Genomic DNA, 23,425 nt, shown 5'->3' on the forward strand with positions numbered 1-23,425 from the left:
CTGCTCCATGAGCTGCATTGGTTACCGGTTGCCCTCTGGGTGAGATTTAAGGTGCTGGTACTTACCTTTAAAGCCCTACATGGCTTAGGCCCGGGATACTTGCAGGACCATCTGCTACCGGGAACGAATTCCCATCGCCCAATACGCTCACACAGAGAAGGCCTCCTCAGGGTACCGTTGGCTAGACAATGTCGGCTGGCGACCCCCAGGGGGAGGGCCTTCTCTGTGGGAGCGCCAGTCCTATAGAATCAGCTCCCCCCTGAACTTCGAATGGCCCAAAATCTCCAGTCCTTTCGCCGCGGCCTCAAAACACTCCTTTTCCACCTGGCTGACCTGGACTGACAGGCATTTTAATTATATTTACAATTTTTAATTTATTTTTAATTTTTAATTTATTGCAGATGATTCTAATTTTATTTTTATCTTAATTTCTGTACTTATTATATGTTTTGTTGTTAGCCGCCCTGAGTCCTTCGGGAGATAGGGCAGGATATAAATCCCATTAATAAATAAATAAATAAATAAATAAATAAATAAATAAATAAATAAATAAATAAATAAATAAATAATTTTGTATACAAGGCATGTTCAAACTGACTATAGGTCTATCAACAGTTGTTACAATTTCTTGTTACAGCCCAATTTTGGGAGCAGAATTATGCCATTTCTTAGAAGGCAAAAACTAAACTCTAAACACCTATATTTCATTTTAGGTGGAACAAGCTACCAAACTTTCCAGTTTTATCATAGGGGTGATACAATAGCAGTTTTCCAGTATTTGAGGGGCTGTCACTGAGAAGAGGAAGTCAACTTATTTCCCAAGGCACCTGAGGGCAGGATAAGAAGTAATGGGTGGAAGATCTTTAACGACAGATCCAACCTAAAAATAAGGAGAAATTTTTGGCAGTGAGAACAATTAATCAGTGGAATGGGTTCTCTCTGGAAGTTGTTGGTGCTCCATCACTGGAGGTTTTCAAGAAGAGACAGGACAGCCATTTGTCAGGAATGGTATAGAATTTCCTGCCATGGGCAGGGGGTTGGACTAGACGACCTCCAAGGTCACTTCCAAATCCATTATTCCATGTTCTATATCCACAAATTTGCCCTCTTCCACATGCAGATGTCTTTCCTCCTTCCCTTTTTTGAATTTGTGTTAGTTATGGAAGAATGCTAGAAGACTCATGCTTAGCACTGTTTCACAAACAACACTAAAAGGTAATTTAAATACATTTAAATTACTATGCAATATGAAGAAAAAATATAAGCAAAAAGTAACAATAATAATCTTAAATCACTTACCCATCTGACACCCAACATTCCAAAATTCTTGAGGATTATAATTAGAAGAATTGGTTCGGATTCCTCTAGGATATATTCTTGTGAGAAATCTGACAGTGTGTTGAACAAATTCATTTGCTATAAAGAGACACATGCAAAACTGCATTATAGAAAGGCATGAAAAATAGCCAGTTTTATAAAACAACTAAAAAATAAACATATGGATATGTTCAAAACCTTTTGATACCTATTAAGAGCAGTTTTAACAAAAAAATACTGTGTGAAAATTTTGAATATTGATGATAACCTTCAATCCGTGTCCTTATATGTCAAGTATTATTTATATTTATAATTATTCCTTCCGTTCCAAAATTAAACAATGAAATAATCTAAAATCTAAATATAAACTGATATAATCAACTTAAACTTAAAGACATATCTACTTCTACAGCTGTGCATTGCCTGAAGAAATATAATATGATCACTAAAAAGAAGATATTTTATTCATCTCAAATACATGTTTTAATTTTATTAGATATTTCTAATTGATCAATATGATCCCTCTATGAGGTTAACATAACCAAAATATCTGGATCATCTCAGAGACATCCCTTATGCTGGATTCTTCAGACTATATGAAAATATAATTACATATGTATAGTCATATTTATTTGAAGAAGAAACTAACAACTTGCTTTCACTTCAGAGTGTAATCTAACTGCTTCTATTGTAGCTCTCTGACACTGTTATTTGCTTTAATGGGTGCTATATCTTGCAAGCAAATTTACAACAACAGAAAACAATTTGACAGGGATGATACGACCTCAGTAAGGAGTACATCCTGGTTTGGAATCCTATGATGGCTTTTCCTCAAAATAAAATGCTCCATTTAAGCATGCTCTTTTTTTTTAAAAGTACAAAAATGTGAGGCAGTTTGCCCACAACATACTGCATTCCTCATCTGTACCAGCAGATTCTATTATGGAAACAGTAGAAAAGGTCTAATAAAACAAAGCATCCATAATATCATGTGAAGTCTTATCTTTATTGCATGCCCAATGCTTTGGCTTTGGATCAGAAGAAATCCTACATTAATATAAATATTCTCAATCTGAATTTAGAAGCACTTTAGGCAGGGTTAGCAGCGGGCAAGTGATAATAACCAGCTTTTCAGGTGCAAAAATTGGATAAGGAACTAGACACAGAAAGAGGCGTAAGAAAGGGTAACTTTCATATCTGAATTATTTCCACTTTGAATTGGGCTAAAAGCATATTGTTCAGTGCATCACATTAGTTGTGCACTAATAACTTGGGTTTGATTATTTAAAATGAACAAAAAAGGACAAAAACACACTTATTTATTACTTCCTTTCCATAGTTTAGTAGAGGCAAATTGTAGCAGCCAATTAGGTACCATGAAGCAAATCTCCAGCCACAGAATGTATGGTGAGACTAGAAACATTACATGTCCTTCCAGCCCAGGGCAAGTTGTTTAATAAAGCATATTGTTTGTTCTGATGCCTAAGTAAGAGAAAACACAAACACCATCTATTTTATTAGTCTGAATGCCAAAAATTACCTTTCAGCTTTGCCAGCTTTCGGGCTTTTGTCTCACCAATTGAATTATTTTCATAAAAACGCTGATTTTCTCTTGAATCTTCAAAGCTTATAAATTTCTGAGATTTGGTATATATCACAAGTTCTGACAGTGCCAAAGCAATCTTTATTTTCCTTATCTATAAGTAATGAGGCAACAATTGAAAAATGATTTGATTATCTTTTTACCATCCTATCAACATTTATTTGCAATGTATGGCAATGAAAACTGGACCATAAAAAAGGCTGAGCGCCAAAGAATTGAGGCCTTTGAACTATGGTGCTGGAGAAGACTCCTGCCAGTCCCTTGGACTGCAAGGCAATCAAACCGGTCAGTCCTAGAGGAGATTCAGCCCTGACTGCTCTTTAGAAGGCCAGATCCTGAAGCTAAAACTCAAATACTTTAGCCACCTAATGAGAAGGAAAGACTCACTGGAGAAGAGCCTAATGCTGGGAAAGGTTGAGGGCAAGAGAGGAAGGGGACGACAGAGAATGAGGTGGCTGGAGTCACTGAAGCAGTAGGCGTGAGCTTAAATGGACTCCAGAAGATGGTAGAGGACAGGAAGGCCTGGAGGAACATTGTCCATAGGGTCGCGATGAGTCGGACACGACTTTGCAGCTAACAACAAAAATCAACATTTATACAATGATATCAGAATGTTTTGGTTGACAATCCTTAAGAAGGAAAAAAAAAACCACTTCTATTCATATTGCATCATCCCCCTACAATGGACTTCAGCTTGGAACATAACAGAAGATTAGATTGTGAGATTGGATTTATTTGAATTTTAACTTTCCGTATTACACTCTCAATCTATTCCAACACAAATATCCTGCAATCATTTAAAGCCTAAAAATAATCTTGCTATAACCTTAAGTGATTTAAGAAGCAAAATTAGTTAATCATAACTAAAATTTACTGAGGTGTTTATACAAAACTAGATATAGACTAAAAGGATCCTTATAAATACAAATATAAGAAGAGGCAGCCCTGCTTGAATTTAAAAGATAGCAGACATGCAAAACTGAGTAAGTTTTGAATCTGGAATCGAAAGTGGTACATTCCTAAAAGTTCATCACTAAGCAATAACACAGACATTTTCCAACATTTCTTGAACTCTGAATTCTTTTTTCATACACTTTCTTTCCATAGCCCTAAGAAAAGCAAATTGCATTACTTCTGGTAAATGAAAAATAGCAAACCTGCTTGAGATAAATACTAATGTGTGGTTTATAACAGCACATCCATCATACAAACCAACTTTGAAGTTCAAATATCTTCCTTTGAGAACTTTCCTAACCTTTGAGGATCAAGAAAGAACTTCAAATGGGAACTAAGAAAGATCTATTTTTCTTTGAAAATTTAATTTCACATACATACTTTTTGTTTTTTTCTGGGGGGAGCTGCACTTTTCCAACGTGCTTGTCTTTTCTTAACCGGAGATTGTTTAGGGCGTTTCTGCTCATTATTTGACTCATCATCACTTGTTTCCTCCTCTTCAAATTCTCCTGTTTGACCGTGACTATCCATATCTTTCCTTCCAAGTGTTTCTTCAAGTGTTCCAATTTTTTTATTTTTTACCATAATTTTGAATTTTAGGGCCTATGAAAATAAGTCGATTTTATTATAGGTCAATAAGACTCCCCATTAACAGGTGGGATATATTTTTAATTTCAGTAAGATCACTGAAATATACAGTACAAAAGTATCCAGCTCCCCTTCAAAATACTGACCAACCTGCTCCTCAAGAAGTTTAGAAGTTTTGAGTTTAGAATTGCACACCTGGTCTGCCTGCAGCAGTGCAACCACATCCAGAATAAAAAATGGTAGAGTCTCTATATACAACAGTAACCATTATATATATATATATTTTTAAAAAAAACATTACCTCTGGAGAAGGTAATTCAGTTGGCATGGTCTCATCTATTGTAAATGTAACCAGCTTGTCACCCAGAATGCTTCTTAGATAATCCACCATAACTTCCTGCTGCTTAGGACTACAATGATTCTCCAAAGACAATATCAGAGGATAATCGGAGGCCTAAAAATGCAATTTCAAAGTTATTAACCTCCTTAATTGCACAAATAGAAAATACATATAATCAAAATAAGCAATACTGCAATTACAGATATTTTCATTAAGACACAAAAATGGCATACTGTGGCATCTTAAAGTGGTCCCAAGTAAGTAGCTCATAGTGTTTCTTCTGTAAAGGGTTTCCTTTCCTTTCAATATGATTGTCTACACTAGTGAGCGGAACAAAGCCATGTTGGTGCTGAAGAGACCATACATTCCCTCCTCTTTCCTCTATTCCTTTCCACTGCAGTTGCAAGCATGGGTTGGGACAGAGCTTTTATTTAGTTCTACTCATTTTTAAGAGGAAAAGTTTCTGGCCAACAGATTGTTTCATGGCCCATGTAGTAGGTGCCTTTTGTTTTATGCTACTAAATTCTCATCATCTATCAAAACTCTGAAGGCATGTGGGTAATTAATGAAGAGTATCTTAAAACAACTGGTACGTATGTCACTCATGTACCTACCACAAAGGCATACTTGTCGATCACTTGGATGACGGTCATAAAGCTAATTTTGTTTGTTAATGTATATCCATGATAAACGATAGGATCGTTATTGGGTCCATCCCAGCAATCAATTTCCAGGCACCGGCATCCTTTCATCAGAGCACTTGAAAAAAAAGTTAGAAATGGAGTCATAGATAAGTTACTGAGAAACTAAAAATGAAAATCAATTTGCTGGCATTCCTAGGCTGGTTCAAAGCTAATGGAATTGATGTCCTCTAACACAGCTGGGGTACGGAGTGTAAAAACTTCCATTTCAGATTCTACCAAAATATGGACATTTTGCCACACAAAGAATTACAATATGTGGGTTTGGGTCATTTAAAATTGTTTTGAGTTAAAAGTTTGTTAAAGGTTTGTCATGACAGCACCAGCTTTCTTTAACTGCAGTTAGAAGGCAATAGTATCTGGTACAAAGGACTCAGTGCCTGGTCCAGCTACACAATACACAATTAGATTTGTTTCATGAAATTTTGTTAACCTATTTCTGGTAACATTCAGAGATGCTGCTCCATAGAAAATATATTTTAAGATTCTCATGCTTTCTCATGTTTTCAGTCATTTTGGAAATGGCACGTCATAGGGCTATTATTACCGGAAGCTGTGGTTGAAAAATACTCTTAGAAAACATTTGTAACAAAAGCACCAGAGATGATTAAAAAGTCGTCTAGCTACAATGGTGTTAAGTACTGCACGTATAAGAAAAATGTGAAGCATATTATATGTAGATCATTTATTTTACTTTGAGTACTTCGCTCAGAAAAATCCTCAGGAAAGAAGTTGAGTTTCTAAAGCAAGTATTTCTCTGGGGAAAAAAAAGCACAGTGGGCTATCCAATAGTATTCTCAAAAGTTAATGTTGTAGCACAATTGCTGTGGTACACTATTCAAATTGTGCTTCCACAGCTTCTGGAAAGTAAACTATGAATCGCCATTAGGAAAAGACTATTGCACTGTGAGCCCCTGAAGGACAAGAGTATTAAGATTTGTACCCCAAAGAAAGGACATAAAACTAGGTCCCATTAATTTCAATGGATTTTAAGATCCCAACAACTGCAAAACTCATTACACAGCATCATTTCCTGGAATACTTTAAAAGGAAAATGGGGAATCCAGATATTGAATATTTGCCAACTTTGACTTTCATTTTAATTTTTCATTTAATCAAATATAGCTTTAGAATCACAAGTAAATATTCTAATAGACAATGATTTTGCTAGTTTTGTTAGTGATTCCATCCCCTGAATTCAAGAGACCCAATTAAAATATCCCAGACAGGGATTATCTTCACTCAGTCTCTATATATCCAGAGTAAAGTGTACCACTTCTGTACGTACTTTGGTTCATTGTCATATTGTTCTTACTGGTAGTATTTTTTTTCTAACATTCAAGTAGAATTTGCCTAGCTTAACTTAAATCCATTATTCCATTTTCGGAACTCTAAAATGTTTGAAAATAGGTTTTTGACTTTCTGAGAAAATCTTTTCAGGTATTTGCAGTGCTCTTGTATTCCCCGTCTTTTCAAGAAGCTAAATATTTCCAGTTCCTTCTAGCCCTATCAATCTGTGAATCTTTTATAATTTATCTGCATCCTCTTAAAAGTAAATTGCCCAGAAATTGACACAAGTACTCAAGTTGTTGCCTTTTTATAGACATATCACACTGCTTAGTCAGTTGTGCCTGGAATGACACTTGAGACTGCATCAATATTCACTTGGCAATTAACTATTACTCCAAATTCACAAGTATTATTATCTTATACCTATACCTGTACATTTGACTTGGCATTTGTCTAAGTTTAATATCATTTTGTTATTTTCACCCCATTTCTCTACCAATCAACATTGTTTTAAATTATTTTTTGTTTTCTAGGATATCAATTACCACAGTCAATTTTATGTAATTTGCATGGAAGAGTTATTATATTTGATTCCAATTTGATAAGAGTCTTCGAGCAACATTTGAATTCAATTTTTGAACCAGCTTTATTCCATGGAGTACTTTACCAAATGTCTTGCTGAAATCAATATATATTATGTCTATGGTATTCTAATATTTACTAAGGTAAAGGTAAAGGTTCCCCCGCACATGCATGCTAGTCGTTTCCAACTCTAGGGGCCGGTGCTCATCTCCGTTTCAAAGCCGAAGAGCCAGCGCTTGTCCTAGAACGTCTCCGTGGTCATGTGGCCGGCATGACTAGACGCCAAAGGCGCACGGAACGCTGTTACCTTCCCACCGGAGTGGTCCCTATTTTTCTACTTGCATTTTTACGTGCTTTCGAACTGCTAGGTTGGCAGAAGCTGGGACGAGTAACAGGCACTCACTCTGTTACGCGGCACTCGGGATTCGACCCGCCAAACTGCCGACCTTCTGATCGACAAGCTCAGCGTCCTAACCCACTGAGCCACCGCGTCCCTTAATATTTACTAAAGAAGCATCCAAATTAAAAATGAGATAACATTAGCCTGACAAGATTTGTTCTTGATAAATATATATTGGTTTCTGGTAAATACATATTATTTGATCTGCTATTTGGTATCAGACTAACTAGTCTTCAGTTCATTATATCTACTTATTTCAGAATTCTATGATATAATTCATGGCCTTATTCAAAGTAAAGAGGTCTTAGTACTGTCATTTTCACTAAACAGGTTATTGTGGGGTTTTTTTAAAGGGGCCTATTTTTTTTCTAGCACTCTACAGTTCCAGGTTATTGATACCTATTCTTCCTTAGTAATGTGTCTATTATGCTCTTTTTTGTTTGCAGAATTAGCATTTTGTGAAAGTTATATAGGTAGTTCTCGACTTACAATCATTTGTTTAGTGACTGTTCAAGTTACAAAGGCACCAGAAAAAAATAGACTTATGATTGTTTTTCACACTTACAAGTGTTGCAGCATCCCCATGGCCACATGATCAAAATTTGGATGCTTGGCAACTGGCTCATATTTATGATGGTTGCAATGTCCCGGGATCACGTGGTCACCTTTTGTGATCTTCTGACAAGTCAGTGAGGAAGCCAGTTTCACTTACCAGCCATGCTACTAACTTAACAACTGCAGTGATACACTTAACAACTGTGGCCAAAAAGGTCGTAAAATGGGGTAAAATTCACAATTGTCTTGCTTAGCAATGGAAATTTTGGACTCAGTTGTGCTTGTAAGTTGAAGACTACCTGTATTAGTTTCTTCTATATACTCTTCTTATTAATTGGAATTATTTGCAGCTATGCTTTTAGTGTCTCCTGGAATTTGTATCCATCTTAAACTTATTTTCCCATTAGCTTGTTATCAAATGGAATCCATTCAACTTTCTCTGAATTTATTGAAATCCACTTTTTTGAAGTCCAAGACACACGATCAATTGTATTAAAATTTAGCTTCTGTTCGCATTAAGAAAAATAATATTAAATGGCTATTTCCTGTTCCTACTATGTCTACTTCCTCAGCTAAGTCTTTTCAAGTAGGAGAGCCAATGGGAAAGAGGAGTCACTCACATACTCAGAATGAGCAATCAATAGGTCTCAAGGCACAACTCTTGCACTCAGCAGCTATTCAGGAGATAAACTTTTTACCCCTCACAATTGTGTATATAATCTTTCAAAATAGAGATTATCTGTTCTTTCTTCTTTTTTAATCTCTTTATTGAACTCTACTGGCAAACTACTATTAGAACTCTTTGTTCACTCATTTTGTCTGACAGAACCCTATTGAATAAGGTACATGGTTTAACAAAAGTTGTTTTAAAGATAGACATAACAGGATGCCCTACACAGTGAAGGTAGTACCACCTCAGGGCTAGGGCACGAACACTTATTATGTTAGCTATTCTCTGAGGAGACAAAGTAGAAACAGCTTATTAGCAGCAGGATTATTCTAAGTCACAACTGATTCCAAAATAGGCTCTGGAATTATCCTTAGTTTGCTTTTCTTCCCTGTACCCAGCCTCTTAAACTCCACCAGGATCTATCCAGAAACAATTAACTACTCTCTTGTAAAATATACAGATAACAGATTAGGTGAAACCTGGCTCAATAGCAGCAACTGCAAGAGGGATCTTGGAGTCCTAGTGGAAAAACACTTAAATATGAGTCAGCAGTGTACCTTAGCTGCCCAAAAAGCCAATGCAATCCTAGGCTGCATTAACACAGGGATAAAATCAAGACCACATGAAGTATTATTACCACTTTATAAGGCCTTGGTAAGATCACACATGGAATACTGCATCCAGTTTTAGTCAACACAATATAATGTTGCAGGAATTGAGTATATCTAGTCTAGTAAAAAGGACAAGGGGTGACATGATAGCAGTGTTCCAATATTTATTTATTTATTTTTATTTATTTTTATTTTTATTACATTTATATCCCGCCCTTCTCCGAAGACTCAGGGCGGCTTACAAGCTTAGCAGTAGCCTTCATTCTATGTATATGCCTGCTTGTTAGGGCTTTTGCCCCCCCCAAGCGGCATTATTACAAAGTCAGCTTATTGCCCCCAACAATCTGGGTCCTCATTTTACCTACCTCGGAAGGATGGAAGGCTGAGTCAACCTTGAGCCTGGTGGGATGCGAACCTGCACTAATTGCAGGCAGCTGGTGTTACTTAAGGAGGCATTAGCCCACTGCTCCACCAAGGCTCATTTGAGGGACTGCTGCAAAGAAGAGGGGGTCAATCTATTTTCCAAAGCACCAGAAGGCAAGACAAGAAGCAATAGATGGAAACTAACCAAGGAGAGAAGCAACCTAGAACTAAGGAGAAATTTCCTGACAGTAGGAACAATTAACTAGTGGAATGGCTTGCCTTCAGAAATTGTGGGTACTTCATCAATGGAGGCTTTTAATTTAATAATTTAATTTAATAATTTGATTTCTATACCGCCCTTCTCCCGAAGGACTCAGGGCGGTGAACAGGGCAATACACAATAAAAATATTATACAAAAATTAAAAAGCCATTAAACATTATGCCCTTAAAATTAATACATATTACAATTAAAACTATTTATAAAAACCCAACCCCATCCCATCAGACCAGGCCAGCTTGTTCGAAAAAGAAAGTTTTGAGATCGCGCCGGAAGGAGCGAAGGTCGGGGGCCATCCGGAGCTCAACCGGTAAGCTGTTCCAAAGGTCTGGCGCGCCCACAGAGAACGCTCTCCCCCTGGGGGTCACCAATCGGCATTCTTTGATCGGCGGCACCCTGAGGAGGCCCTCTCTGTGGGAGCGCACTGGACGGAGGGAAGTTGACGCCGGCCGCAGGTGTTGCCGTAGGTAATCCGGACCCATTTTGAAGAGACTGAACAGCCATTTGTTTGAAATGGTACAAGATCTCCTGCTCGAGCAGAGGGTTGGACTAGAATACCTCCAAGGTTCCTGCCAACTCTATTATTGTATTAATTTCTGTTAAAATATTTGTTACTTCTGTGGGGGCCCAGCTCAGAACAGGATAAGTTTCACAAGATCAATGTTAGTTCATTCCTCAATCTGTGCTTTTAACACAAAAAGTGTTAAAAGGCTTGTGGATGTTTAAACAAGCTTTTAGATCCTGAAGTATATCATTTAAGCAATATTTAGTGATCTTCCATAAGGATCCATGTGCAGGCCCATAACGTGATTTATCTGGGGCTACTACAAATATGTTCCTACACTCTTACTGAATGTTTGACAATGCTTAAACAGTTTTAGGCAACTGATGATCTGACTCATATCTTTTGTTTTCCTGTCCTCCTTTAATCTCCTTTATATTGTTAGTTATTCATAACTTTTTTAAAAAAAAAATTATTAAACAAATTTTAAATAAAAAAACAAGAACATTATTACAAAGTACTGAAAAGTGCATCAAATAGAAAAACACCAAAACATCCTAGACACCAAAAAAAACAAAAACAACAACATTAGACAGGACCAGGGAGTGTAATACTACCCCTAATTTCTTTTTCTTGTGCATCCCAGGCTAAGTAACCTTTAATTACCAAATATTAGAAATCTATAATTGTATATATCTCCAGATTCTATACCTCAAATAAAAATACACAATCATCTGGTATTTCCCCCGTTGAAGTTATTCATAACTTTTGATGGCATGCACGTGTTTCATCATACACAAGTGGACACTTCACTCAGTACCTTACATTAGAAAGCTAAGCATTGTCAAGCCTGATCAGTATTTGCAGAAAAAAACTATCCTAAAATCTCAAGGCAAAATCTCTACACTAGCATGAGAATTGATGGCAGGCAACTACCATATTCTTGCCAAGAAAATGAGATGGATGCATCCATATAGTTACTACTAGTTCAGCTAGGCTCAATTAGATTTTTTTCTCCCTCTTAAGCAAAAAACTGTTCTGTACATATTGTTCCCAGGCCCAAGAAATCAGTATGCTTGGGAGGTCTGTCTCAATTATTAACATATGTTTCTTAAACCTCATACACAGCATTGGCTCCTAAAAAATTCTAGGTTTCAATGTCTGCACAAAGTGCTTGTTCTTCCCTCTTGCTGCTAATCTTCTATGATCTGCTCCTCACTCCTTCCATGCACAGGATTTATCCACATAAATTAAAGAACTCCTGGAACTGAGAAAGTATAGCACAAAACATGGTACAATTCTAGTTCTTAATGAGAAACCCTAGAGTCCTATAAGTTCTCGCACTCCTTTATTGTTCATTTTGTTTAATGGTCTGCCTCAAAATGGCTCTAGCAAATCTTAGAAACTCTGAACACTCCATATATACACATACATGAATATGGGGAAATGAGTTTATAAATCATGCAGAGGACTATTTATGGAAAGTAAACATTTTACCCTAGCATGTTTTGGCACAGGCTACATGGGTTTCCTTGGTATATTTATATTTTGAAAATGTATATTCTTCTCTTTAAATCAAAACCCAATTGCAACACTAAAATATTTATCTGTCATACTGAACTGTAGTCTAGCTACTTTGCTTTCTATTTGTGGTTTTCAGTGGGGTTTTTTAATGATGCTTTAATTTATGCTTTTAAAAATGAGATTCAGGAAAACAGAAGAAGCTGCTCTACTGAACTACTTGTTATATTAAACTAATGGTTTAAAATGGATACAAATACCTTGCATAGCCCCACAGGTGACTTGACCCTATTAGCTGATCAGATATGAGGTAGGTGTTGTGTGAGGATGAAATAAAGTATTCACAGAGCGGACGGGACATATCCTGGTAAACGATTCTGTGCTCATTTTTAAATATTGTGCAGTCCTCAGAGGTCACATATCTTATAAATCCTTCAAAGGTCATCTCTTTATTTCTCCTTGCTGAAATCCAGAACATTACAAACATATATACATATCTCCAGCATGGACACAAACAGAATTAAGCACAAACTGAAAACATTCCAGACTAAATATATTAATGTAACACAGAATGTTAGATCACATGTGAAAATCTAAACTGTTATGGCATTCAGTGATGAGGAATTGAAAGAAAATGAATCACATCTGATAAGTATTTTATATGCTCATATAACTTATTTATCAACTCAGTAATTGAGTGATATCTTTCGTGAGCTTTTGCTGATGCACCCTCAGTATATTTTTCTTGCCAGTTATTTAGGTTAAGCCTAACATCTTATAAGTGAAATTCCCTCAGAATAGTGTTTGCTGTTCAAATTGATAGAAAATATTATCAGTCAGATCACAAACTACATTTGATATTAGCTAACATACTATGCTGCATACTTGTGTGTGCATTTAGTATATATTGTAAAGCAATAAATCCTATCATAACTTTTCCACGTATAAGATTTAGTACTATGCCAGTGAGGCTTTCAGAATGTTCACCTGGGCACCATTGTATGGACTGTCATATAATCAGTTAGATGCCCAATAAATAAAATAAAGCACTATCACCTTGCAAGTTCTCATCTGAAACTGTCAAAATGACAAAAGATACTATGATCTTATGAGATTTCTACCTCTTTTAATTTACTGAGGCTGTGAGGAAATGCATCTGTGGCTGCACTTGATTCTGTGGCCTAGAGGTACAATTTTGCCAATCCCCAAGTCAGAGTGCATGTCCATTCATATTTTGTCTAGAAAATAGTTGAGTAGGACTCAACTGGGGATTGCAGTCTTAAGTTCAATCAATTTTAAATTATTTTTACAGACACAATGAAACTTAAAATCCTTTCCTTAACTGATTTCTGTCCTCTGATTCTAAAGCAATGCTGCAGCTCTTATTTTCCCCAATTATTGTTCTTTACTTAAAGGCAGGGCTTTTTTTCTCATAGAACGCTCAGAACGGAGTTCCGGCACCTTTTTTGGATAGAACCTTCTGGAGTAGGCAAGGTGGGTTGTATGACATGTGTGAGTTCCGGCGCCTTTTCCTTTTACAAAAAAAGCACTGCTTAAAGGGTTTAATTTCCTAATGTTACTGGATAATTTAATGCCCATGTTGTATTTGACACCCAAATCGCTTTAATTTTTTCCTCAGTAAATAGAAAATCTCAAATTTGTTCAAAGACGTTGCTTCAAAACAAAGTCAATTAAGCACCATTATGATTGTTTTGCCTCCTTTCTATCACACAGTATTGATATAAAGATACAGAAATAAAACACCAATGCTGTATAAATATATGGTGTATCTATCTATTAAATTTATTTGATGCCCATTTTACTCTACCAAGTGACTCTGGATAAAGAGACTCTGGCCCATCTCCATCCATGTATAACCATTTTATAAACCCTCAAGGGATTTTTATCATGAGAGTCCGAGCCTCCCAGGATCTGAGTTAAATTTGAGGTTTCACAGGAGAAAGATTTATTCTACATAAGAAAGGATTCTAGTCACACTAGAATATCATGCAATACTGCAAAAGAGCAGACAGATAAAATACATTTACTGTTAATAGGACTGATTTTCCAAATAAATCTGTTTAGGTGGGATAGTATTTTCTTTTCTTTAATTTTTAAGAAAAAAATATGGCACATAAATTTATCTATTGGACTTTTTTTAAAAAAGGTGTATAACATGCTTCTATTTATATATTTCATATATTTACTCTTGCGTTTGGGACTTACAAGGTTCAGGATATAAAAAGATGCAAAAAGCCGAATAAAACGAGGGTTTGAGAATATGAAGTGTATGACTGGCTTTATTTCCACCCAAAGCATATTTTACTTTTATTCTTCCCTTTGATTCTAATTATTTCCAAGGCTCACTTTCTTAGGCTACAAGTTCTTTAGGAAGAGAGTAACTGTATTTGTCAAGGAGGAACGCTTTCCTACATCTAGGCCCCTAGAACAAGTAAGCTGCAACTAATTAAATGACTGCATTCATTTTTATAGTACTTCAAAATGTTAAACAGAACATAGGTTACAGTCCTGAAGACAATATACCATCTCTCACCCTCCTATTCCAATGCGTCAAGCAGAATGTATATGCAGCGTATGGTCTGTTTTTATCTACTGCGTCTTAAGACTGCCACGCTCCACAAGCATTCTGTTATTAATGTTCCAGCAGGTCTCTGCTATACAAATCTGATGCTGTTGTTGCTAAGTGCTAAGAAGCTAAGAAGACAATAGGACTAAAAATACTATTTTCAAATGCAAAGGTTATGAAGGCAAACGGCAATTAAAGACTGTTTCAGATTTTTAAGGCAAGAGGACAGTTTAATTCTTGTAGCCACTGACTAGATCAAAGGAGTTTGGCTTGCGTACTATCTTTCACAAGTATGCTCCTTTTCGGAATCCATTTTTGGCTCTCTTTGCATACTCATCCAGATGCAAAAGACAACTCATATGTGGTCACATGCAATTATGGGATACTGTACATAAATTGCCACAATGTAAACAGAAGCTCGCTTTTATCTAGCCTACCCAATGACCCATCCATTTTTGCAAAGTGGAAGACCCAGACAATGAAATCTGCTATAGCCATACAGATATGATTTGTATCGAGATCTTAACTATATGGGACTGTGACACACCTTGGGTACAAAAATTGTATATTCCACTATTTTTAATGCAAGAAAAAAAAGTAGAAAAATAAGAAAAGCAAATCAAGAAACAATTTTTTTGCTAATATACAACCTTTATTATCTAGTACCAAAAAATTCAAAATATATATTTTTCTCTCTCCATCTTTGAAGCCTATAAATACAGTCACAACTGTATCAGTAAATAATGTATTTGTATGCTTGTAGGCTTATAACTTAATATATTTTCTTCTAAGATGACTTGCAAGATTGATTGAGTTTACATTAGATTTCTGTTCACAAATTTTTCCTGAACGGAGGACTTTAAAACAAAAATCTCCACTTAAGAAATCCCTGGCAAAACAGCTACTAAACAATAAGTCACTACTGGCAAATGGACTAGACATGCAGTTTCATGCCATTTAGCCATGAGAATAATTTAACAATTTTAGCTTTTAATTTAGCAAAATTAATTGCTCAGGCATTTTTTCTCATAAAAGTGCCATACAGTGATGGAATGTTAACTTTTCTGCACTGTGGTGCATTTCAGTGATTTTGACATGTTTTTCTAAGCTACAGAACAGCAAATATGGGAAGTTTCAAGGAGTGTTTTCTGGAATATACGGAAGACAGCCACTCAAAAACTATGTGGACATGTCATGAAATTACTAGGAGTCAAGCTAAACTCAGGGACTACATATACAAACAAGCTCACATACTATTATAACCTTACTTCTTTCTTTACAACCCAGTAACCCCTTAATTCGGGGTACAGTTGGGGTGACTGGATGGAGCTGAGTTTACTGGCCAGATGCCCTTCCTGACACTACAGAGTTCACAGCAGATATTTTTTTATTTGCTTCCTAGGAGAGAAACCTCTGCCACTACCTAGAACTGAACTCTCAACGTTCTGAGTGGGAGGCAAGAGTCTTCACCACTAGGCCACATGCCACTCACTATTATACCAAAGAAACCTAAAATAATAACAAGAATATTCTTAATTTATTTCATTTGTTTTATTATGAAATGTATACGCTACCCATCGCAGCAAGAGGAGTCTCTATGTAGCTTGCAAGTAAAATAAATAGAAAACATTAAAATATTACAATAATAAATATTAGCATTAAAATTAAATTTGACAAAGATAGCGAGAAAGGGAGCGAGGTACCCTTCTGTTAGTTCATTAGCTACCTCCAGTATGATGTTTCCCCATAGAGGCCTCAGGCCAGTTGGCAGAGCCTGGTCTTCAGGCTCTTTTGGGAAGCCAAGAGAATGGGTGGAGATCTCACCTCAAGGGACACAATATTCCAAAGGGCAGGTATCTATCTATTTCTGGACCCCACTGGGCAGAATTCCTTGACTGATGGAATTTCCGCAGTATGCCCTTTCTGCCAGCCTGGACTGGGCAGGCCAATTCCATTGGGTGAGACAGTTCCTCAGGCAACAGTAATGATAACACTTTATGGATCCATGCCATAAAGGGTTTTAAAGTAGTAACACCTTGAATTGGACTCGGGAGCAACCTGCAAACAATGCAGCTAGCTCAACAGTGATGCTACATGGACCACCCTCAAGGCACCAAGAATGTCCATGGAGCTGCATTCTTTGCCAGCTGTAGCTTCTGAATACTCTTCAAGAGTAGTATTATGTGGAGTTTATTTCAGTAGTCTAGACATGAGACGACCAGGGCTTGAGTGACTGAGCACAGGGACTCCCACAAAAGGGAACAACTGGCGCACAACATGAAGTTGTGCAAAGGTTCTCCTAGTCATGACTGCCACTTGCTCTTTGAGCAGGGGTCATGAGTCCAGAAGAACCCCCAAGTTGCACACCATCTGCCAGGGGAAGTACAACCCCATCCATTAATACATTTCCTACATATACTACTTGCCTTGTTTGGTGTATGACTTACTAGTACATTTGTCTAGAATTTCATTACTTGCCATTAAAGTTCTATGTACAATTTTACAAATAAGATACATTTACAGTTACTTATGACCACAACATACAGTAGAAGGCATCAGAAAAATTCTCTCCCCTAACACCTTCTGAGGTAGATTACTTACTAATTACACATTAATTGCAGGACTCTTATTGACTTCTACCAAGTCAGGAATGAGCAAGTGCTAAAGAGTCCAAAGTTGAACCCAGTGTTTTAGTCTGAAGGACCTAAAAAGGCCACCTGTTAACAGTGTATTGTCACTGAAAATGGGACAGCTCACATTTTTAAGCCTGTTTTCTTTTTTTTGAATAAGGGAAATGACAGCTTTGGGGAACAAATTGCTACCAATTCTACACTTAAACCCACCCAAACCTGAAAAATGACCCCAAAATATGTTGCCAAAATTAAATATTTGCCATCAACTTCTGGCTAAAGCTCAGCATAATAGGGGCCACACATAGCATAACACATTCTATCTATGCTCTAAATTTTAAAAGAAAAACAGTTGTTAATAATTTTATTTAGTTAATTTAATTAGTAAATTACTTGTTCTAGTCCAGGGGTGTCAAACTGCCGGCCCGTGAACCAGCCGCATCATCAGGAAACTGCACCCACCCCATTGCCGGCAATGGAGAAAAAGCTCTGATACGTCACATGACATCATGACATCGCGAGTTTGACATGTCTGTTCTAGTCTATTAAGATTTGAGTCAGGATTTCCCAAGAAGAAAAAAATACAATACAAAGTTTATCCCTGTAGCTCCCAACATCTTTTCCTCAATTTCTTATTGTATTTGTTCTGCCTATCCTTCCTTTTGATGCAACTGTGCCCTCTCCAGTTCCAATATTCTGATAAGTATATCTTTGAATATAATCATTTCTGAATTGTTAATCAATAACAATGTTAATATCTTGGCCTCTTTTCTTCCTGATAAAGAGCACAAGCATGAATCTCTTGGTACATTTCTTGTTACAATCTTTGCATATCTTGTATTAATTCTGCATAATTTGACCACTTGTTTCCTTCCAAAAATTTTAGTAAGGCTTCAACAACTCTCTAATATCTTCACCAGGTTCCTCTGGAGCTGTTTTCAGCCTAGAAAAAAAGTGTTTCTCTCGATTCCAGTAGTGCCAAATTATCCAAATTTCCATTTGTCTTATTTTCCAAAATTTCATTTTTTCCTTTAAACTGTTTAACTTCTCCATGTCGACTCTACAATGAGTGTGGCTGCAGCCATTTTTTCTTCTCCTTCTAGGTTGCCACATCGAACGGAGGGAGAGGGGCTGCCCAGGTGCTTCATTAGTCAAAATAATTTTCTGTCCCATGGGAACCAAGGTCATCTACTGCTCCCGCGACCAGGTACTGGGCGTTGCATAAAAAAGCCCACCAAATGAGTATATTGGGGAACGTAGTTACTTGCATAGTTTTGTGGGTAGGACATTAAACTTTGTAACTGGGCAATTGTTATTTGTATATTCAGACTTGGTTTCACTTTTGACTGTGCCAATAGTTTGTACCTAATAAACATGTTCTTTGAGGAATTTTCAAGCCTCAGAGTTCTACTTTATTCATCTCTATCTATAGGAACTATGACACACCATTCATCTGTATTAGAGATTCTTTCAGTTTTTGTTCATCTTTTTTTCCATATTTGCAAATCTTTTCATTCTTTCTAGTGAAATCAGATGATTTTAGTTGATGCAGTTATAGTTGCTGCCACCTCACTCACTAATACTGTGATTAATGCTTCTTCCCCATTTCTATAAATATCTTTCATAAAACCTGTGCCACCATTTCTTTTTCTGTTATTTGCTCTATAACCATGATCTCCTTGTTATTTTTGCTGTTCTTTTAGTAGTAACCATTTTCCTTTTAATTTGCAATCCAGAAATGAGAAATAGAAAATAGAGGATTTTTTCCTTTAACTTTTAAATCCCTTTAGCACTCTGTAGTTCTATATATGGTCTTTTACAGCTTCCAGTTTTCTTTGTGTCTTTATTTATGGAAATCACCCAATCATCCTTTATAACAAGTTTAAATAATCCTTATAGAATATGTATTATATTTAATTAATTCAAAAGTACTTTAATAAACAATATTCCAAATTCAATGGTTCCTGTAATCTATTTTAAACTTTCTTATTTTTTTTCTTGGCAAACTTTTAATTATCTTTGATAGAGGATAGATAGTCCAATTAGTTCTAAGTGTTAATGACCACATTCATTAGTAAATGTTTCATATCATCATCTAGATGGCGTGACACAGACATAGTGTAGTACTCATCTCTAGGTAAGTAGGCTTATATAAGTGAGACTAGTCCTGTTTTCCCTAAGTGCTGTATCAATTCAGAATGGTAAACTAATTACAGCTGGCATTTATACTTTCAAAGCCAGTAAGAGGATTATTCAATGTTTCTAGATGAACACTATTCCATTCAATTCCATCTTACTTTTATTCCATTTTATTCCATTTATATGTATGAATGGCACCCAAATCAGCCATCACTATCTTATCTCCATCTTGATTTTTATGTAGTATATCACGTTATCTTACTCATAGTTTAACATCAGGTACAGAAATGGGGACACAACCATTAATTCGCTTTCTGACTAGTGTGAATAATTAATCTCTATTCTCCTCTACATTTCCATGTAATACCCAAAATGCATTAGTAAGATTTTTTTAATGTTTCTTCACTTTATTTTATCCATTTCAGGAAGATGTTCCCTCTCTCTGTGTGTGTGTATATACACACATACATACATATACACACACATACATACATACACATGCATACAGTATAGGTCTATTCAAGGGAGTGTCTTTTTATTTTCTTCAAAACAGTTTTTTTTTAAATGCAGTATCCACAACTAAATAGTGTGACATGAAATGTATAGTGAAATGGATCGGAAACAATTTCATTTTCATATATAGGTAAGAAAATTATTTTTGCAATAACCAAATTACTGTTGATGGAGTGTAACACTTAAAGAGTCAGACAAAAATCTTTCCAGACTGTGATCCGCATCAGGATTAGTATCATACAAGGCAATCCTAATTTCAAGACAGATTCTCTGTATTTCTGATTTAACACTTTGACTTAGCATACACATTCTGAAATATTGTAAAATATTTTAAAGCAATGCATATGAGCTAAATATAATTAACGTTAGAACACTATAGGGATTAAGGCCAAGTACACTAATTACTTTTAACATAGAATAGACAAATGTAGGATTTGGCTATGCTTAAACTTGCAAGGATTACAGTATCTGGAAAATTAAAATGTAAATCCTTTATTTTTAGTATTTCTACTGTTTTCATCCTTTCCTAAATCTTTTAATTTTTATGTACCTTCAATTTTTGACATCTACAGGTCAGAAACATGCTATACAAGTATTATTCCTTTCTGATACTCATTTATTTTGTTCTTTTAAGTGTGAGGGTTGATTCTCATATTGATAAGACATCTAATAGCAAAACAGAAACAGGGAGATCTCTTTCACCCACAATAGCAGGCTTATAGACCCCTGCATTTGAAAGAGTATAAGGACATGGAAGATGGTTTTTTCCATTATATTATCTATCATGGAAATTCATAGCTAATGTAAGGACCCACCTTAAAAGCAGAACTCTTGAAACAGCATCATTTCAAAAGGAACTTTTATTGGGAGGTGTTGACAACAGGAATAGAAGGCAGGATCTGAGTTTCCCGTGCGAATCAAGTAATCAAAAGTGTTCATAGTAACCTCACCCTGTCCATCTGGATGGTTTAAACAGGCCAATCTGCAGGTGTGAACATACCATGGGAACAAAGTGATAAGGCGCCTGTCATGCCACCATTGGAACCTGAATCTGCTGAGGAAAATGAGCTGGAACGGGACCCTATGGAGGTCGAGGGAGAGGTGTCTGTGGCTTCAAGGAATGTGGGGAAGAGCAGGCCGAGGTAGGCCAGGGCCCTTCAGGATTGGGACAGGATGAACAGGAGAGACAGAGTTCAGGCAATGATCAAGGGCCACCCCCTCCTGATCCTAGAGCACGGAGAGTGGAGAGAAAGAGGGAACAATGCAGGCAGGCTCAACTACTCAGGAGGAGAGCGTCCCACCCCTCTCCACAAGGCACAGCTGGAAACCCTGAAACTCTGACCATTGGAGTGATTGACAACGTTGCTTGGATTTTCAAGTCCTCAGATTGTATTTTGGCTTCTCTCTGAAACTGCTCAGGCAAGCTTGTATTTCCATCGACTCATTAGATTTTGGATTGTATGTTTCATTCCTTGTTATCTACATGGCCTTGAGTGAATTACTCTTCTAATCAGACTGTATGTGAAACTACTTACTGCCAGAGGCGGCTGAAGGTCTGTGTGTCTTCCTTTGTTCTGAGGCTTGCCAGAAACATGGGAGCATTTGGGGAAAATTTTAAGCAAAGGGCGGTTTGAATTGCCAGCTGACTGCATTGCCTCTGTGCTGTGCCCTGGGTCATCACAGCACCGCTTCCAAGGCTGTTAGGTGTCTGCGCCGTTTCTTCCACGCTCAGAGATAAGGCAGATGGCCGGAGGTACATTCCATTCTCACCCCGTTAGACACATCAAAGAGGATAGAGCAAAAGACAGAGCAAAGCAAATACACATCGGCATCTCAAGCTTCCCCCCACCCCAGGAGAACAGCAGAACCCGAAAAGAATAAGAAATCCCATGCACACAGAACATAGGGTTCTGACAGCTACAGTCTAAAAATGGCAAAACCAATTGGGTGATCAAAGTCTGCCCGTTTTAAAGCATGTCACAAGCATTGCAGGCACATAAAAAGGTATGAGGCTTTAGTCTCTCGGTTATTCCCATCAATTTGAAGCCTGTGACCATTGTTGTTGTCTATATATTAGTGCCTCATTTAAGAATAGAATACTCACTTGGATTCTTATGTAGTAATCTTAATCTTCCTTCTAATAAATATTACTAATTGAAGTTCTGAAACACTTGTTCTTTCAATTAACTTTTCATGTCCATTTTGTTAGGAGGGAAATCTGAGACTAAGTATGGAAGGCCTTAATTTCTCTTATGCCTTAATACCAAGCTAAAATAATCTTATTCTTTAAAGTCTTTAACAGAATTCATAATTAGCATTTAAACATCTACACCTGATTTTATTTGATAATGCTATTTTAGCTTTGTTTCTGTAAAGTCACATAATTTTTATAAATTTATCAAAGATTAATTTATGGATCCTTGTAAGTAGAAAACAGAATATTACTATTCAAAATAAGTACAAATTAAAGTCTGCAATGCATTCAAGCTTTGAAAATATCACAATTTTATACACATAATTCATGTATGGTCATTTTTTAAAATTCTATTAGCAATTCTAAATCTTTTTAAGAATGAACCTATGTAAATTTAATGAAGATTAGATTTTTCAGATTTATCAGCATTTGATTATATCTGTCATTTTATTCTGTATTGTCTTTAAGACTTTTCTGCAGTCTGCTTTCAGTTACAATTGCAGACTAAATATCATCACTTTTTCCCATGCTACACAGCTTATAGTCTGAAGATGCCATAGTTATATTGACTTAAATCTTAGTGAGACAGATAAGAAGAATTATCATATTAGACTAAGTAAATATATCACTGGTCTTTGAAACCATTGGCTATGAAGTACTAGTATTAGTCTATGGGACCTGGCAACTGTTTATTTGTAGGATATATAATTTTTAATTGAATTAATCATTAATGGGAAAAATCTGTATCAACATATGTCAAATACTGTATAAATTAGGAATAAAATTTCAAATTGCCCAGAGACTTTTTTCCAGAATGTATTTTCTTATTTATGTCTGCAGGATGTAAATATTGGAAAGATGGAAATGTTAATCCTTTACATAATATCTGTCCCTTACCCAGTGCAATTTTCAGTGCAATATGCATAAAATGGTACCATCACAAGACTTGATTACCCTTATCTTTTATTTTAGATCACTTGTGAATTGTAAAAATATCTAAGCTCAGCAGCAATCATTTCTCAATCCAACCACCACCAAATGAAGGAAAGGACACTATATATTCCAGCAGAAACTGGCTTAAATTAAA

At 36.3% G+C, this 23,425-nt stretch overlaps 1 protein-coding gene across 1 annotated transcript in view; it reads right to left on the reverse strand.

Moving 5' to 3' along the window:
- LOC308669789 (1-phosphatidylinositol 4,5-bisphosphate phosphodiesterase zeta-1-like) overlaps positions 1 to 23,425 on the reverse strand; it is a gene marked incomplete at both ends in the record, with an annotated part of 65,462 nt that overhangs the window by 13,877 nt on the left and 28,160 nt on the right. Inside the window, 6 exons of the mRNA XM_081330666.1 lie at positions 1,300 to 1,416; positions 2,858 to 3,014; positions 4,256 to 4,477; positions 4,764 to 4,916; positions 5,417 to 5,561; positions 12,536 to 12,737. Coding sequence (XP_081186792.1) covers positions 1,300 to 1,416; positions 2,858 to 3,014; positions 4,256 to 4,477; positions 4,764 to 4,916; positions 5,417 to 5,561; positions 12,536 to 12,737 — 996 coding nt within the window. The remainder of the gene's footprint in view (positions 1 to 1,299; positions 1,417 to 2,857; positions 3,015 to 4,255; positions 4,478 to 4,763; positions 4,917 to 5,416; positions 5,562 to 12,535; positions 12,738 to 23,425) is intronic.

This window comes from Vipera berus (genome assembly GCF_964194415.1).
Source record: "Vipera berus genome assembly, chromosome: 6".
NCBI lineage: Eukaryota > Metazoa > Chordata > Lepidosauria > Squamata > Viperidae > Vipera > Vipera berus.